Source organism: Vicia villosa, unplaced genomic scaffold (genome assembly GCF_029867415.1).
Source record: "Vicia villosa cultivar HV-30 ecotype Madison, WI unplaced genomic scaffold, Vvil1.0 ctg.000901F_1_1, whole genome shotgun sequence".
Taxonomy (NCBI): Eukaryota; Viridiplantae; Streptophyta; class Magnoliopsida; order Fabales; family Fabaceae; genus Vicia; species Vicia villosa.
In genome coordinates this window covers 187,752-206,036 of record NW_026705405.1, presented here as the reverse complement: position 1 = coordinate 206,036, position 18,285 = coordinate 187,752, and the positions used below count along the sequence as shown (strand labels likewise).

Here is an 18,285-nt window from a genome sequence, read left to right as displayed (position 1 = left end):
ATCCAAAAATGAACCACCACAATAAATAAAAAATTAAGGTGTTCTTCCATTTCTTCTTATGTCCAGTAAAATTATAATTAGAAAAGAGGAGAAAATTCAGGATAAACCATAAACCTAAAACTTAAAATAAAGCTACGCATAAACATTAAAATTTAAAACTTAAAACAAAAAACCCTAAAACCAAAAATAAATAATAATTGAACAAAAAACCCTAAAACCTAATAGAAATGGGTTACAAGTTACTAACTGTTGTGATAACTGAAGCTTAAAATATGCCTTACCACTCGTTTTCCCAAAAGAAACATTTTTCTCACTCCAATTTTGCCTATGCACTCCTTGTCTCCAACGTCTTCTCAACAAGCTTCTTTCTCTTAGGTTTTTTTAGTGAAAAAATAAAAATGAAAAACCCAAATTTTATTGTGCCTTTTCCTTTAGTCAGATGTATTATTTTAATTTAATCCCACATTAACACCAAGTGCATTTTACATGGCCAGGGTATATGGTTCGATTCCCACATGAACATGTACTTGAACCCCAGGATACATGGTTCGATTCCCACGAAAGGCAAAAAAACTCTACTAGAGAGGGGGGTAGAGAAGTTCGTGAGGTAATAGTGTCGGGAGTGCCTTGCGAGGGGCCCGATCTGTTACAAAAAAAAGGGCACGGGCTGTTACAAAATGTATCTTAAGATTATGTAACAATATGACCCAGGTGATGAGGTTGTTGCAATACATCCACTGGTACCACCTCAAGGCGGATCCATCCATGTAGAAAGAAGCTATAGCGATTCATTCATTTTTTGGTGTTTCGTGATAGTAAAAAAATTGTGAAAATTTGAAGATCCTTCCATGGTGTCACTGTTGAAGTATTTGTTGTTTGGCAAAAATTCAGTTTGTGAAGCCCTAGCCTCAATTATCTCTCTCAAAGTCTCCTTTTATAACAACTAGCACTGAGATTAAAGGCACTTTGTTTTTGTAGACTAAGTAGGGGTGTTGTTGTTTGTGGAGCGCTTGTGATTATTTTTTATTATGCATCAATGGTTAATCACCACAATATGTAACCATTATATTGTTAATCATGCTCATTCGTAAGAATCGACTTAAGAGAATTTTTGTTTTCTGCTGCGAATTTTATTTACAATTTCCCTTCACTATGTCCTTAGACTATCTCACAAAAGGCCCAAAGGCATTTTTCAAAAACTATCAGTCACCTTCTATGACTTTATCCAAGTCTTAACCTATTAACTTATCTCAACCTATACATATCGACTCACCCTATGAACAAGAAAATGAAATTTCTTTCTCCCCTGACATATCTCAATCAAACTCACACACCCTACCTCATCCAAATGCACTCAACAATATCCCTGAAACTTCTCAAGAAAGAATAACCTTAGACAGCGGGGGTGCATAACTTTACCTGTTCAAAACCATGACTCAACTACTTATTCACAAGACACATCTATACCAGGTTTGGTGCAAGGTACAACTACTAAGTCTCAAGAGACCAACTCTCCTAACAACTCATCCAACTTACCCTTAATTGTGGCTATTATGTCTATGTATACCTCGTTTCATAAAAAAGCCTGTTGGACCTCTATTACAAAAAGAACATCCCATGTTGACTAAGGCCAAAACAGGAAAATCAAAACCAAAAGCCTTGCTAGATCATACTAAACCAACCAATGTCAAATAGAAATTATTAAAACATAAACAAACACAAGCTATGAAACTTGAATATGATGCACTCAGAGCTAATCAAACACAAACCATTATAAAGTTACCTCCTCAAAAATAAGTTGTTGGGGGCAAGTGGGTATTTGGGGTCAAAGTAAACCTTGACAAAAGTTTAACTTCAATGATACATCCAAACTAGTTGTGAGACCAACAACAACCAAAGTGATAATCATTCTAGCCCGCACCTACAAATGGGATATTGAACAAATAAACATCAATAATGTCTTTCTAAATGGCAACCTTCAAGAAGAAGAGTACATGGTTCAACAACCCCACTTTGTTCATCAAAATAAGCATCTAGTGTGTTAGCTCAATAAATCTCTTTAAAGGCTTAAGCAAGCTCAAAGAGCTTGGTATGAAAAAATGAGCTCAAACTCTTGTTCAGTTTGGTTTCTTTTGTTCAATGTTTGATCACTCTTTATTTGCTTATTGTAAATAAGGAATAACTATTTATGAACTTGTGTATGTTGATGATATCCTCATCACAGGGTCCTCATGTGATTTAGTTCACAAATTAATCAACAAGGTACATAAATTTTTTTCTCTCAAAACACTTAGTAATCTTGAATATTTCTGATTCATAGAGATCATCAATCAAGCTAATGGATTACTTTTTCTAACCCAATCAAAATATATCAAATATTTACTTGTTAAAGCAAAGATGAATGATGCCAACGGTGTTCACACTCCCTTGTTAGGAAAGTGAAAACTCAGCAGACATGGCTTCTATTTTGGCTGGCCAAAATAGTCTCACATTACTTAGGAATTTAGTTTAAGGGTAGTTTAACTACATCATACATACACATCAATCCAACAAAGCGCATTTTTTAAAGGATAAAGTCATTAGGGTTCTCACACCCAAAACAGACAATACCTTATAGTCATAGTGGCATAGACTTGATGTCGACCAGAACATTGGCCTTGTGTGTGGAAACTCAAAGTTCGCACTCTGCCCCTCGGCATCAACTTGAGGGCCACTATTACGGTTTGGCTAAAATAGTCTTACATTACTTGGGAGTCAAGACTAAGGGTACTTTATATATAAAACTCATTCACCTTAATTCAACAAGGGACCTTTTCTAATGGACAAAGTTGTGAAAGTTTTCACACTCAAAATAAACAATACCTCGTCGCCGTAGTGGCACGAACTTGAGGTCGATCGAAATAACTCCTTACCATTCTCTGGCCCTCATCTATATAGATAATTGATCTGTGCTTTTACAATATGTGACATTTATATATTGCATTCAACGTGAACAAAACTCCTCATCTATATAGATAAATAATCGGTGATTTACAATATGTGACATTTATACATTGCATTCAACGTGAACAAAACTTCCTCATCTATATAAATAAATGATTTGTGCTTTACAATATGTGACATTTATACATTGATGAAGAAAACTTGTCATTTCATGCATGCCAGCATCTCTTAACACTCAATGGGTTGCAGTAACAAGAACTCTAAGATATTTAAGTGCTTCAATTTCTCATTTGCTGCAAACCTTCTTGTGAGGTGTATGAGTCAAAAACTCAAAGACTAAGCAAGTCTCATTTGGTTAAAGCTAACAAACTCAATTATTATCTATTAAGTGTTTGTAAAGTGTTAAGATAGTTGGTTAAACTCAATTAAAAGTTAGTTAATTGTTATAACTTCCACTATCCACTCTTGTATATATAACAATAGCAGCGGCAAGCTTGATGCAATTTGTAAAAAGCATTATGCAGAAAATGAAAGATTTCCATTTATAATTAAATTCGTTCACACTACCAAAGTTTTTAAATAAAATTATTCAAATTTTTTCATAAACTTCAATGTTTACAGGGTACATTTACAATCATTATAAACGGATTAATACACAAGTTCAACAATGTATTAGATGAATATATAGTAGGCCTATAAATGTGGGAAGGCCTCAAACACAAACACCACTTCCTAGTCAGTCCCAGAGAGCATTCACCTGCTCTCGTATTTATCAACCCATCATACTCCATATCTACACAACCCGGTACACCATATCACATCACGTGTACATTCATCGGTCCCTTTCTCATACAAGAGTCCTACATGCCGAAGTCTGCGGGTCCCACATTGCGGGCAGAAGGAACCTCCTCCCGTTAGCACCATGCGCATTATAACTCGAACCCGTAGTTTTATCGACAAGAACCCGACCCGCATAACCCGGGTAGGATCCACTACCGAAAACCCCTGTACAAGCCGTAACAGCTTCTAGCGGCGCTGTCGCCGGCCCCTGAAAGTACCCGTTGTTAAAGGGATTCGTGACAGTACCAGCCAAAAGCGTGGCTAAGTTGATGATCATTCCGTCAACGCCTACGTCACCATTAGGTGCCACAAGCGGCGGTGACTGTGGGCCGTAAATTGGCTGGTGAAAAGGCCACGCGCACTGTCCGGGACATAGTGTCTCAGCGTTTCCAACCCATATGTAAGGAGTTCTTGCTCCAGTGCTGCCACGTGGGACAGAACCGTGGGTCCCGCAGCGACTCATACAGAAACCGTCAACGTTGACGTCTTTGGCTGTAAGAACAACGGTGATGGAAGAAAGTTCGTTGAACTTGGTGGCTAAACTGAGGAGATCCTTTCCTTTTAGATTCTTCCCGAGAGTATAAGCCGGATGCAGGAACTGTTTTCCTACGATTATGGCAGAGGATCCTACCTTGTATTTCTCGGTGGTTTTCCACCATGCGGCGGCGGAAGGGAGAGGAGCACCGGTGGTGCTAACAGAGTTAATAAAATCGACGATTATTGATCGTTGGATGGGGGTGAATGTTCCGTACCATATGAGATTAACGGTGATGCGTCCTTTAAGGAGTTGTCCGTTATGGTATTTGAGAACTAGAGGCTGTTCTTGTACAAGCTCTCCCACTGTGAGTGTGGGTAACAGTACAAGAAGGGCCAGTACTGCAGAGAAAGTTAGGGGAAGTTTGAAATTAGAAGCCATGTTCAGAGTCCAATAAGGTTGTTATAGGTTTTTAGGATTTGAATTTGAATAGAATTGGAAAATGGAAGGGGTATTTATATACCCGGTTGAGGGAGACAGCTGTGAGTGGAGAAGAGGATGGTGATATTTCTCCGCGGATGTTTTTGACTTGGTCTTTTTTTTTTGCCAGCCTGTGAAAGTTTGAACCCGTATGACGTGGAGGTCTAGAAGTAGGATGGAGTAGATTATGATTTAACTTCACTTATATACTTTGAATTCATGATCCCAAGAATTAGAATGGTTGCTTCATGCTCGCTTGTTTTACCATGCGTTTCAGCACAAGTTTGACTATGACTGAATAGGTCCCAAGGGGAATTTTACTGTCACCTTAGGATTGAAATTGAAGGGTGAGATAGGAGCCATATAATTGGAATGGATTCGCGTGACGTCATATGACAAGTTCAAGGAATAGTTATTCAATAAAGATGATGGTGAAATCGAAGTTTTTAACTTGTTACATCGAGTCGGTTTGGATTTGAGACAGAAACTCCAAATAATCGAATGTTTGGGTTGGTTTTGAAATATCCAAAATTAATTCTAAAGGTTTAAAATTGATTCTGGCTAATTTTAAGATATTTGTTTTATTAAGGGTTAAATATGTTTGTAGTCCCTATAAATATGGCAACCTTCAATTGTAGTCTTTATAAAATTTTTCTTCAAACAATGGTCCTCGTAATGTTTTCCGTCCCTATTTTTGGTCCTTGCCGTTAGATTCTACTAACGGAGGCTTACATGGCACGCCATATGTCACGCCACGTCAACACTAAAGAAAAAGATACTGATTGTGGGGGTTTTAAACCGCCTTTAAATAACTTAAAAACAATAAATTTTCACAAGTAATTAATCAAATATTTGGTAGGGAAATCTTTGCTACCCTCATTTTACATAATATTAAACCTACAAACCTTGATTACACTCTCTCAATTCTCTTTGCATCTTTTCCTTTCCCATATTTGCGTTATTAATTAAACTATGTCTCTACAAAATGCAACCATCACAAATAAACACCCTCACCACATTCACCTTAGCAAGTTAAACTATATCTCTTGTTTAATTTTCTTGAACACATAAATTGAAGTCTCAATGTTTTATGGAATCTTGTAGCAAAGTGGGTCGTCCACCAACAAGGAAACCCCTTTAAATAACTGGAAAAAAAACTCTAACAAACAATTAATTAAACAGATGGTAGGCATCATTTTTATACCTCATTCTTCCCAAAGGTAAGAGCAAAACTGAATAAATGTATTTGTTAATGCATATAGAACATAACTAAACAAGTGTGTACTAAGACAAAGGGTATTATATTAACATTATACTATATTTACTCAACTTGGTGATGTGTACTTATATAATTAATAGGAAAAGAACTTGGACTTCATCTTAGATTTAGAACTGCAACCTTGAGGTCCTATATGACTATAACCTTTGGAAATTCAAACAATTACGTTCAAAAGTAGGATTATGTTGCCTCATAAAATCATCATAATTTCAAAAGATAACATTACAAACAAAACAAGAAACATATATATTGTCATTAAAAACAAAACAAAAGCACTGTTTCATAACTATTTTAGTTCAAAGGAGATATGAAGTAGTTATCGCTTCTAAAACCATAGTAAGCATGGTGATTATGACAATTTGCATTCTTGGGAAGGATGGAAAATATTCAAACAATTTATTCCATACAAAAGTAGCAGTAGATAGTAGTACAATTTAAATATGAACAGGAAGCTCTTTCCGAACATCAATTTTACAAGATCAAATTGTTTTAGAGCTTTATTTAGTCAATGAGCTTTGGTATGGCTTGACCTTATATTAGAAGTTACCAATTAATAAATGGAAAATGCTTCAGACTAACTGAGCAAATGGAAAATTCTTCTTTTTCTGGACAGTAAATGACTGTTTTGATTTATTTGTAGGTTTATTAGTTCCTTGGTTAGCTTATGTATACTTTTCATAATCTTTTTTAGTGAGCATTATCCATCTTACATAATATTGCATTTATTTCCCAATGACAATTTAGCTAGTGTTTTAATTGCTCGCTCACCTATTTTATCCGCTAGGTTATCCTGTTTCAGCTTTGATTGCATAGTTGTTCTTTTCTTTTGTAATTCTTAGTATTTTCAATTTCATATGCATACAAATTTCTGAGACAAATAACTTTGAGATGATTAAATTTCGGAGGTTTAAGGGCATGAGATCATTGATTGCAATTCTAAAAATCATCATGAATGAGGGATATAAATGATTTGCCTACTAACTGTTTGATTAATTGCTGGTGAAAAATTATTGTTTTTTCAATTATTTAAAGTGGGCTTCAAACCCCCGCAATCTATCTCTTTTTTCGTAGTGTTGACTTTAATTGATGTGGCGTGACACGTGGTGTGCCACGTCATCTCCTGTTAGACCAAATAGACGGCGAGGGCCAAAAGTATGGACGGAAAACTTTAGGAGGACCATTATTTGAAGAAATTTTTTGGAGGGACTAAAAACAAAAATCGCAATATTTAGAAGGACCACAAACATATTTAACCCTTTTATTAAAAGTAGAATTGATTCTGTTTTCAGAATTGATTCTACTTGTAGCTAGAATTTGTATCTTCTACCTCCAGAATTGATTCTAGATAATTTTTACATTGAAATTTATTGTTCAAATCAAAATCACTTTTACATAAATGTATCCAAACATAAATCAATTATGCTAAAACTCAATTCTATTAAAATCAATTCTACCAAACTCAATTTTGCTAGAATCAATTTTGTTCACTTTCAATTCAAACACACAATAAATCTTAACTTTGGTTGAAAAAAAGGTAGACCTAACTTTTAATTGGTTTAATTTTGGACTTTTTGGAGTTCAATTTAAAAAGGTAGACCTAATTCTTTTCTAGCACCATGTGCGAAAATATATTTATGCTATTAGATTCTAGAGATATATCTTTGAACGCCCCAAAATTTAATAAATTGTTGAACAAAATTCTGAATCAATAAAAAGAATTTATCAAAGATACAATTAAACTTTACGTAGATGCATCTTTGGACGCACTCAACTTTAGTACTTTTATTGTTCAAGACACCAAATTTCATGCCAAATTTTTTGGAGATGTATCTACGACAAACTTACGTAGATGCATCTTCGGACTCTATTTGTTCAAATACGCTACAGAGTCCCTTCCCTTCCTTACTTACTCATACTCTTTCAAAATTCATTTCTATAAACACTTCTCAACCCCATTATCTGAAACTCACTCATAACACTTTCAATCTTCATTAAACAACATCAAACTTCATCAAACAACAGTATTCAAATATCATTGAGCAAGAATAATCAACTTGAAGAGACAAATTGTAAGTTTTTTTTTTAATTTTATTGAGTTTACGTAAAATTGTGCAGAAGTTGAGTTTTATGTTATGTAATCGAAATTTTTTTAGTGTTGATACTCCCTCTGTCCCAAAATAAATGTCACATTTGAAGAAAAAAAAATCGTCCCAAAATACTTGTCACTTTACATTACCAATACAATTTTATATTTAATCTTCCAATTGTACTCTCTAATAAATACTATTAATTTATTATTTTCTCACTTAATATTAATGTTCTTTCAAATACATCAATAGTTAATCAGGATTATTTGGTAAAGTTACCATTCTTTCTCTTTCATTTATTACTGTTTCTTAATCTCAGTGTATTGGGTCATTGCGACAAATAATTTGGGACGGAGGGAGTAGCTTAGAACTACTAAGGAACAATTTAGTTGGATAGTTTTCACGATCAATGGATTATTTTTTATGATTTATGGGTCGACATTCCACCATTGAGGGTGCTTGGAGTTGCAAGAATTTCCGGAGATGCATCTGAGAAATTTTTCAACATTTATCCAGAAACCGGAGATGCATCTCTATAAGCAGTAAGTTTGCAATGTTTTGTTTTTTGTAATGATCCCATGGTGTAACGTTTGTCTTGTTTATTTACAAGAATTATGGCTGAAAGACCATCCAGATTGAGACACACTCGGGTTGTACAACATGCATCCGTTTGGAGGAAAAAGAGTCAACCTTCCCAGGCTCCTTCTACCTCAACACAGGTTGATGTGGAGGCAGCGTCAGGTTCTAGGACTCATGTCTCTCCTCCTTTTTCGTCCTCCTGTATCAGGCGATGGTCCCTTGCTCATGCCTTTCCGCCTCCATCTTCAGTAGGAGCATGAGTTCACGTATTCATGTACTAGAGGCAGGAGGGGCATCATAGGCCCAGGCGACACCTGAGGCATCACATGCCCAGGCGACACCGGTGTATATGCAGAAATTTGATATGCTAAAATTCATCAACCATATGCGGAAGGTCACTCACCTAGAAGAACCTAATGAGACATGGTGAGATGTCTATCACACTGGGCGATGTCTCGTTAATGCTGCATCTTCTAGTTAGGAGGAGACTTTTAGATCATGGGAGGTGTACCAAAGATGAGGGGTTGAAGTTGATGGTAGACTATTTAGAATTTGACCCAGAGGATGCTATTTAGGAGCTTGACTTCGCCCGTGGGGCTCATGTTATGTTTATTTTTTTGCATAAGGTGTTTATGTATGAGATATTGAGATCACGACAAGCTGTTGGTGATAACAAGCAGGTATGATGGAATAGAGAGTATGCTATGAGAGCATACATGTTATATTTGGTTTGCACTGCCATTTTTATGGACAAGAGTGCCACTTATATGGATGTGATGTACCTGCAGTACTTTGAGGACTGTGAGCAGATCTATGAGTTCAACTGGGGGCCGCTTATTTGTTCTACTTATATTCTAAGTTATCTGAAGGCTGTATGTGGAAGACAAGGCACGTGACAGGCGGTATCACACTTTTGACGGTAATATTTCTTGGTCTTTTATTGGTTGTGTGCCATTTTGTTAATTATTGCAATGTCGTTACTAACTAATGATTCGTGTTTTTAGGTTTGGATGCTTCAGCACTTTCCACGTATCTCCGGTTGGCCACTTGAGTCGACTTCTATTGAGGATAATATGTGTGTTTCTGTATTCGCCCCTCTTAGAGGGAACCATGTGACAAAGCCATTTAGAGTGTATATTGACCGCTTGGTATTTGAGGATATACACTTCCATTGTTACTCGATTATCGTGAGACGATTCCCTTGGATGGTTGGCTTGCGGCTCACGTTTGATGGCTTCTCATCTTCCTGAGCGCATCATGGGTCAGTTCGGCTACATGCAATCCATTCCTAGAGACCATTTTGTGTCTGCTCCTTCCACTATGAAATGCAGGGATATGAATGCTATATTTGATGATTATGTTAATAATCTATTACTAGATGAGGCACAGAGTACCATAACACCAAATGACTGGAGCTATGTTGATGGTTATATCTGGTGGTTCTTCAGGATGTCACATCCTTATATGGTACATGATGCTCCAGGAGACTCACCTAGGTCAGCTCATCAGAAGATACAAGAGGAGAAGCATGTTAGGACAAATCATTCTCATGATGTCTTGCCTAGGTGTCATCGCATCATGAAGATTGGGCAGATGGTATTATTATTATTATTATTATTATTATTATTATTATTATTATTATTATGCATTTGAATGTACACAGTATGTAAATTCACTAAAAGTGGAATCAACGAAATCTCGGTATAAGTGATTTGTGAATAAATTGATCCTTTTGGTCATTATTGACATTGTCTCATTGTGTGTACATGAATATAATTTTTATTAATTTATCATTAATTGTTTTTGTAACACCCTTCTAAACCCCGCGGAAAATATAATATAAATCAGAGTAATATGTCATACATAATTCAAAAAACTACAAACACCTGTCATGCTCAATAACACTAGATATAATTCACGCTTTCCAAAAACCTCAAAATATGCACTTTCGCAACGGAATCACATTCATTCAGACAAAACACAATTATTTTCTCATAATAAATTCACTTTATTGGAAATAACAAAATAGAAAAAGAATATGAAATATCCTTCAAAACATGAATAAAAAATGTTCCCTAGTGTTACATGACTAGAGCACGACTCAAAAACCCAAAATGCTAAAATAAATAAAGTAGCTTCTCCAGCTCCAATCACACTAGTACCAACTCTAATCCTCAATACATAAGTGATGTCGTTGTAAAATATCATTCAAACAGAAGGGTGAGAATACACATCATTATAGAAATTATATAATAATATATTATGAATAACATACATACACAATCAAAATTCACCACACTTCATATATTTTACAAATATATCATCACTCAACCAGAATACAAGTTTCAAGAATACACCACAATTCTCATTTTCACAGAATGCATCATCTCCACATAATTCACACAATTCCATAATTTCAAATAAACACAATGTGACTCATTGAAAGACTCAATGCAATACTCATGCATGTGGTACCACTCACCTGTTACTTTATTCGGTTTTTATGTTTAAACTGGATTCGTCCTCTAGACCAATAATATAACAAAAGCCCATTTCCTAAGCTTTCAAACCCCATTCTATTTGGGACAAGTCACTAACTCCCACGGAACTAACAAACATCGCATCTTGACTAAATGATATATATGCAATTACAACAACTATATGCAATTAAGACCATTCCCTAATCTTAATATTCATGCATATCTGCAATTATTTATCATCAAACTTGAATTACCACCCATTTGCACATACATACACATACTCATAAATTTTTCACATACAATTCATATTCATAGTATCCTTGCACCAAAACATCCTCACAACACATAGTAAACAATGTACAAAACATCATTACAATCTAACACCAATCACCAATACGCATAACACATATACATGTCATTTTACACAATCACACAATGATTAAATAACCTACTGCCACCAAAACTATTTCTATTGAAAAGATTATCGCCCTAGCTTTCTAACGCTTCAAACGACACTCAAAATGGACTTACGGTTTGGAAGTTATGAATTTTCGAAGTTATATAAAAATGTTGTTTTCGCGACCTTGCTGAGCCAACCGAAGGGGCTTAGCGGGATCACCTGAAAGTAAAAAAATTTCTTGCGCAGATAACATTCTCTATGTGCGATTCCTCCACCCAAAAACACATTTTAACACCCAAATTTCTACGATTTAAGGCATTATAACTTATTGTTAGAACAAGATTTGTTGCTACAATAAGTTTCTATGTTTTGACGATAACAATACATATATTTTGTATGTAACAATTTAATTTCTAATAGTTTCTTGAGTGTGCAGATACTGTGTTCTAAGAGATTCTGGATTGTTGTCTGTGAAAAATCACCAGAAACAAGCAAGGCGCCTCAGAAACACCATTTGCATATGATTCTGAAGAAACATTAGCAGTTTGAAGAATACTGAATCCTCATCAGAAAATGGAAGTTACGATGTGCTTCTCAAATAAGAGTTGTTGCTTTAGAAGTCACAGGTAATTAAAAGAAAGAACTCTGTTAGAGCTTCTGCTCCAAGATCAAAAATCAACGTACAAGAGTGAGCTTTCAAGTTAAGTTCAGAAGTCAAGATTTGTTCATCAGAAAAGTTGTTGCTTCTAATTCTGAAGATAAAGTCAAGACTATGAATACATCAAAGGTCAAGCCTTAAAAGATCAGAAGTGTCTTCAAACAATGAAAGGACGTGTTTCTCAGATGCTCACATATCTGATAACAATGTTCTAACTCTTAAAGGATTCTGATACGAAGTCTGAAGAAACCAATCTGAAGACCAGGTGATAAAAGACTCTAAAGACCCAGTTCTAAAGACTTGAAGCTATGAAGATTCATGTTTCTGAAGACAACGGGTATTGAAGACCAAGTGCTGAAGATTCTAAAGACGGGGTTCTGAAGACTTGAAGATCTTAAGACTCAAAAGCTTATTTTCTTTCTTCCAACTCATGCTGTCAGCCTCTAAATTTCAAGAAGAATATAAGATAAAGTTATGAAGTACGATGTACAAGGTACATATGAACATTTCGTTCCATTACCATAAAAGGACGGACAAGATGTCTTGCACCATTAACATTTATGCTTGATTCCATCCGTTAGGAAATAGCCGTTGAAAATCAAAAGGACCTTCTTGTCTTCCAACGTCTCTTTTGAGTAACTATAAAAAGAAGCCTGAATCATCCAACAATATTGATGACAACTAAAAAGGTTGTTGTTTCAATCATCACGATGCCAATATCCATACTGTCATAATGGTTGTTGTCCTTGGAGTTGTTAACTGTCGCTTGGCTTGAATGTAATTCAACCAACACAAATGGAAAACAATCAACATATAGAGAAAAAGACAATGGTACCTTAAGAGATTGAGTGAAGATCAGAAGCTCAAGAAGACAATGACAGTGAGTCATTGTGGAAATCCTCCTAGAAGACCGAGTGAATGTCAGAACTCTAAAGGGTTAAATAAACGTTATATCCGTTGAGATCACTGAACGTTTCATTTCTTGATGGTTAATCACTTGTGATTGCTTGTGCAACGTTGTTATTCACATGCGGTTGCTTGTGCATTGTATTGTGAGTCACCGACGGTTGCCTGTGAAATTGTAATCAGTTTAGTTGTAGTGGATTAAGACCTTGAGTTCAAGGAGAAATCATCTCGGAAGGGTGGACTGGACTAGCTTGAGAATTTCTCAAGTGAACTAGGATATATCGTGTGTTCTTTGCTTCTGTTTATTATCATCATTTAGTCAGAAGCTATAATAAAACTCAAGTTTCGAAGAAAGATGAATGCTTCTGAGAAACGCTAAGCTTCTGATAATACGAATTGAAAGCTTATGATAAACAAAAGCTTCTTAAGCTTCCACGTAAGAACTTTAAGAAATGAAAATATTCATACCTCTCTTTCTTGTTTTTTTCTCCACCTTCACTTATATCTAACATGCATTTTCAAATAGACACATCATAACACCATTACTCACCATAAACCCTTAGCAAAATAATGTTATCTCTAGTAACCAACTAATGGACTTACTAACACACCCCCACATTACTCTTCACATTTTATCATTAGGCCCAATTACTTACTATTCTACTATTTTCTACAATCCTCAGTTAATAAAATAATTCTATCATTAATCGATATTATTACTAATTATAACTCTATGATTTCGACGTTCTTAACCCGACTAACCCATCATATAACACGCATATCAAATAACTTAAATAAAACTTATTACTCACAAAAATCAAGCAATTAACTAATTAATATAAAGAGAATAATATTCATATACTCTCAGTGTAAAGTCATTTTACACAATCAACCAATAAAAAATCAACAAAATATCATGTCATTAAAAAAAATTTAAAATAAATGCGGGGTGTAATTTAATGCATTGTTGTGATTGGTTGACAATGCAAAACTATTTTACACTATCATTGCAAGACTTATTTTCTCTAATATATAATTAATTATTAAAATTGGGGTGTTACAGTCAATGTTTTAAAAACCTGACATCAAACCGGTGAAGGTACTGGGTTACTGGTTTATCAGTCGAACCACTGAGTCACTGGTCGAACCGCATGACTAAACCGGGTTAAACCGGATAACTCGGTTGAATAGACCGGTCGTTATAACAAAATTATATAGGTATAAAACCTGTCGAACCGGATGATTCAGTCTCTACAAAAGATAACTAGCACTAAAATTTTTTGAAAATATCATATTACAAGTTCATAATTTAAATTCAAATTTTAAACATAGGTATCACACATAATAAAATAGTACAAAATTACAATGTATAATTGCAAACAAAGTTTAATCGCCATATAATATAATTGAATAATTTATAACAAAATAATTTCATTGTCTACTAAATTTAATTTCAATAAAGAAAAAATTGTTTCAATGCTGGGATCTCCTTCTTCAATAGCAAAATCATCGATAACAAAACCAACCGTATATGCAAACTTTTTTAATTTTAATTTTATTTCTTTTATTTTTTATTTTTATTTTATTTTATTTATTTTATTTTTTATTTTAATTTTTGTTTAAAATAATTAAAATGACGTCGTTTTAATTTTTTTTAAAATTAAAAAATTAAAAAATTAAAAAATGCATTTAAACCGCCGGTTTTCCCGGTTTACACTGGTTCAATGATATTTCCGATCTAACTATTGAACCAGACCGGTTACGTGGCCGGTTCCCGGTTCGACCGGTCCAACCGGCCGGTCCGGTCCGGTTTTTAAAACACTTGTTACAATTTTGTCTAAATGTTGAAATTTTTTTACTCGAACTTTTTACTAAGTCACTGTTAAGTCAGTGAGACTGAGCTGATCTCCTTACTTAAAGTTGAGTCGGCTTAATGCTCGGGGATCTCGTCCCTTCTTTCTCAATGGTGAACTCTTCCGATTCTTATTTGAGAATGACCAAAACTCGACCATCCCTTATCGAGTTTTTTCTAGAATTTTTGTGAGTTATTACTTTTTTTGGTTATGTAGTTTAGTGGCATAAATTAATCTTTCTAAATGTAATAAAGTGAATTGTCGTGGGTTTGATTCTGCACCTTCACATTTGATATTTTTACACGACTATCAACGAACTGATTTAATTTAATGGGACTATTTTTTATGAGTTGTTTCTTCAAAGGGTTTGGTTGACTGATGTTAAATTAACGTATGCTTAAATAGATATATTGGTACAATTTAAAATTGGACTAACGTATATCTTTCCCCCTTCCGTAATATGGTCGGCCTATTTTTTTTTTTTTGACAGGAACAAAATTAACTCATATCATTAACCAAATAAATATCAATACAAGGAGGTGCAACATTAACGAAACTACGCCTAGACCAAGAATTGGCCGCTTTAACTAAAGAGTCAACAACCATATTCGCTTGGCGCTTAATAAACTTTACCTCAAAGTTTGTAACAAGACTCAACAATCTCCGGATAGTAGTAATAATAATATTAAACTCCGACTTCCCAGAAACCGTAGAATTAATAGCATGAATTACCACTTGGGAGTCACTTTCAAAAATCACATTATTTAAGTTCGTGGTAATAGCAATCTGAATGGCCTCCTTTAGAGCCAAAGCTTCAGCTTCTATAGGTGAAGTGATACCTTTATCCCAAGCGACACCTGCAACAAGAAATCTCCCCAAATTATCACGAAGACACCACGCCCTATTCGTAGTGTGATGGTGATTATTAAAACCTGCGTCAACATTACACTTCAACCACCCTACAGCAGGGGGTGCCAAACCATAGGGAGCTGAGGATCACAATTCAAACCAGAGTCATCCCGAGCATTAAACCAATCAAGCCAATTGTAATAAGCTTGGATACCAATTCTCGCAAGATCTTCCCTGTTATTATTCCAAACAATATTATTCCGGTTCTTCCACAAACTCTCTACAACCATAGCAAAGCGCCCAGCATCTTTCTTATCCTCCCGGCCTATTTTGTTTTCTTCGTGTTACAGTTTTTCTTACAGCGATGGATCGAACTTTAATCAACTGCTCATAAAATCAATTTATAAATAAACATTAATAATTTTATAAATGCATATTCAAAGGTTATAAATATACTCAGTGACTGAAACTTAAACAACCTCACCAGAATGACTTCACTGTGATTTAATATATCTTAAATAAATTAAAAAAAATTAATACAACCTTTGTTTTTAATCATTGAGCTTTTTTTCCTCCTTTTATAAAACTCCTTTTAAATATTAAAGTGGATTAATAATTATTTTACTTATATATCTTTAATTATATTATTTTTTCTGTAATATATAATAATATTCTTACACAAATATTAAATAAGTTTTTTTTCTAAAATTAATTTTAAAAATAGTATAAATAAAATCAAAACGTAATATTTCAACCACTTTCTTAATTTTCATAATTTACTTTGATCAGAATCAGAAAGTGGGTTAGAGACATTTGCACGGTGTTGGTAATGAGAATGAGGAGTGTACCTGCAAGGCATTCCGACGATTAAGTAAGTAGAAACATATATACATTTAGTGTTTTAAGAGTTTAAAATTGTGTTACGTGACCTCTCAAATGAAAGAGTTTTGATATTGTCCTCCAGCGCTTGGCCATTGGTTCATGTTGTGGACTATGTCGTGGATCTAGGCCCAAAACCCGTGACTGCTACGATTTTAAAAGTGTGTTTAAGAATTTTGGAATGCTTCCCGAAACTAGCCGTTGGTCGGCAGAGAAATATCTTTGGTCGACAAAGATGTCCAGCGAGCAGGGAGTGTATGTCCTCGACTGAGGAACAGAGGAACTGCCTTGCTGTAGACGCAGGGGTAAGTCAGGTCGAGGGCAACGATGATAAGCTGTCATCGGACCTTATGGAGGAGTGTTCTCGACGTGGGACAAAGGAAAAGGTGTTTTCATTGCCCATATGTGATTGGGCTAAGACTATTGAACTGTCTTGAGAACAAAAGTGAATTGGATCTTGTCTAACTATTGGGTCAGTCCAGAACAATTTTAAAGCTTTATTTTGAGAGAACTATAATAATATCTATGGATTAATTTTTTAATCCTTCGGAAACCAATTTTAAGATGAGGACTGGACTGATATATAACTCTAAAAACACGTGTTCATGCATTATGATATTCATGTGACTTTGTACACCTTGCTCTTTATTTTAGTGTTCAATCTTTTTCCTCTTCACTTCAACAACGTTCTGAAATATCAAAGAAAGTGGTGGGAAAGTGCTTACTCAAATGTTTGGCCACGCATTTCACATGGAATTTCAAAAATGCTGTGGACTGTGGACATTGTAAAAAGAAAAAGTGCTGTAGTGGCTTCTTGTTAGAACTCAAAGAAGTAATTGAAGTTGACTAACTTTACGTGAAGTAATTGAAGTTCACAAAGTTTAAATGGTTTTTGAGAAAAAAAATCCAAATTCATGTACTAGTCACACAAAGTGATTTGAATTGATTTAACACGAAGTTAAGTTTGCACTTTATAATTAAACTTGTCTTTTTCATTCGTGTTATGATAGTAAATAAAGGAGAGTAAAGTAGAAGGCAAAGGGTCACGTGCGATATAGACACAGATGAGTAGTGTCGTGTCGTCATCGTCGGCAACACACGGAGACAAAGGTTTAGGTCGGTTTCAAAGATGAAAATACAACAACTTGTTTAACAATAAATCAATAGGGACCTATTTATCCGCACGCCACTAAAATAAGAATTGAAGAATAATTTAAATATCATGAGTTCGGATATACCTGTACTAGTATAGTACACACACATACGAAATGTCTGTTCCAAATGGACAGGTTCATTTGACATTCATATAGTACATGTATGGCACAGTTACTATGTCCATGTCCTATTTAAGTGTTGACGTGGATATCAATGCACCTTAAGTAGCTAGTGAGGTAGCTGGAAGTTTAATTTGAATACCATGCAATAATTTTGTTTGTTAGATGGTTTATATTATTAATATCAATAGGACAGAATACAGTATAGAAAACTCAAGGTTTCAAACTTGGGTAGGTCAGTAACACCATTCATAGGAATTTATAATTGAGGTGGTGAAATTAGATTTGATTGTAAGCTAACAC

The 18,285-nt window shown here is 34.8% G+C and overlaps 2 protein-coding genes across 2 annotated transcripts; both read right to left on the bottom strand.

The window, feature by feature from the left end:
* Positions 1 to 3,515: 3,515 nt before the first annotated feature.
* On the bottom strand, positions 3,516 to 4,752 carry LOC131632068 (protein EXORDIUM-like 2). Its single transcript, XM_058902833.1, has one exon. The coding sequence runs from the start codon at positions 4,697 to 4,699 to the stop codon at positions 3,791 to 3,793; it is 909 nt and encodes a 302-aa protein (XP_058758816.1). The 5' UTR covers positions 4,700 to 4,752; the 3' UTR covers positions 3,516 to 3,790.
* A 10,726-nt stretch (positions 4,753 to 15,478) lies between these two features.
* On the bottom strand, positions 15,479 to 16,119 carry LOC131632064 (uncharacterized). The gene is made up of 2 exons (XM_058902828.1): positions 15,990 to 16,119; positions 15,479 to 15,837 (listed from the first exon to the last, which is right to left on the bottom strand). The coding sequence occupies exons 1-2, from the start codon at positions 16,117 to 16,119 to the stop codon at positions 15,479 to 15,481; spliced, it is 489 nt and encodes a 162-aa protein (XP_058758811.1).
* Positions 16,120 to 18,285: the final 2,166 nt, after the last annotated feature.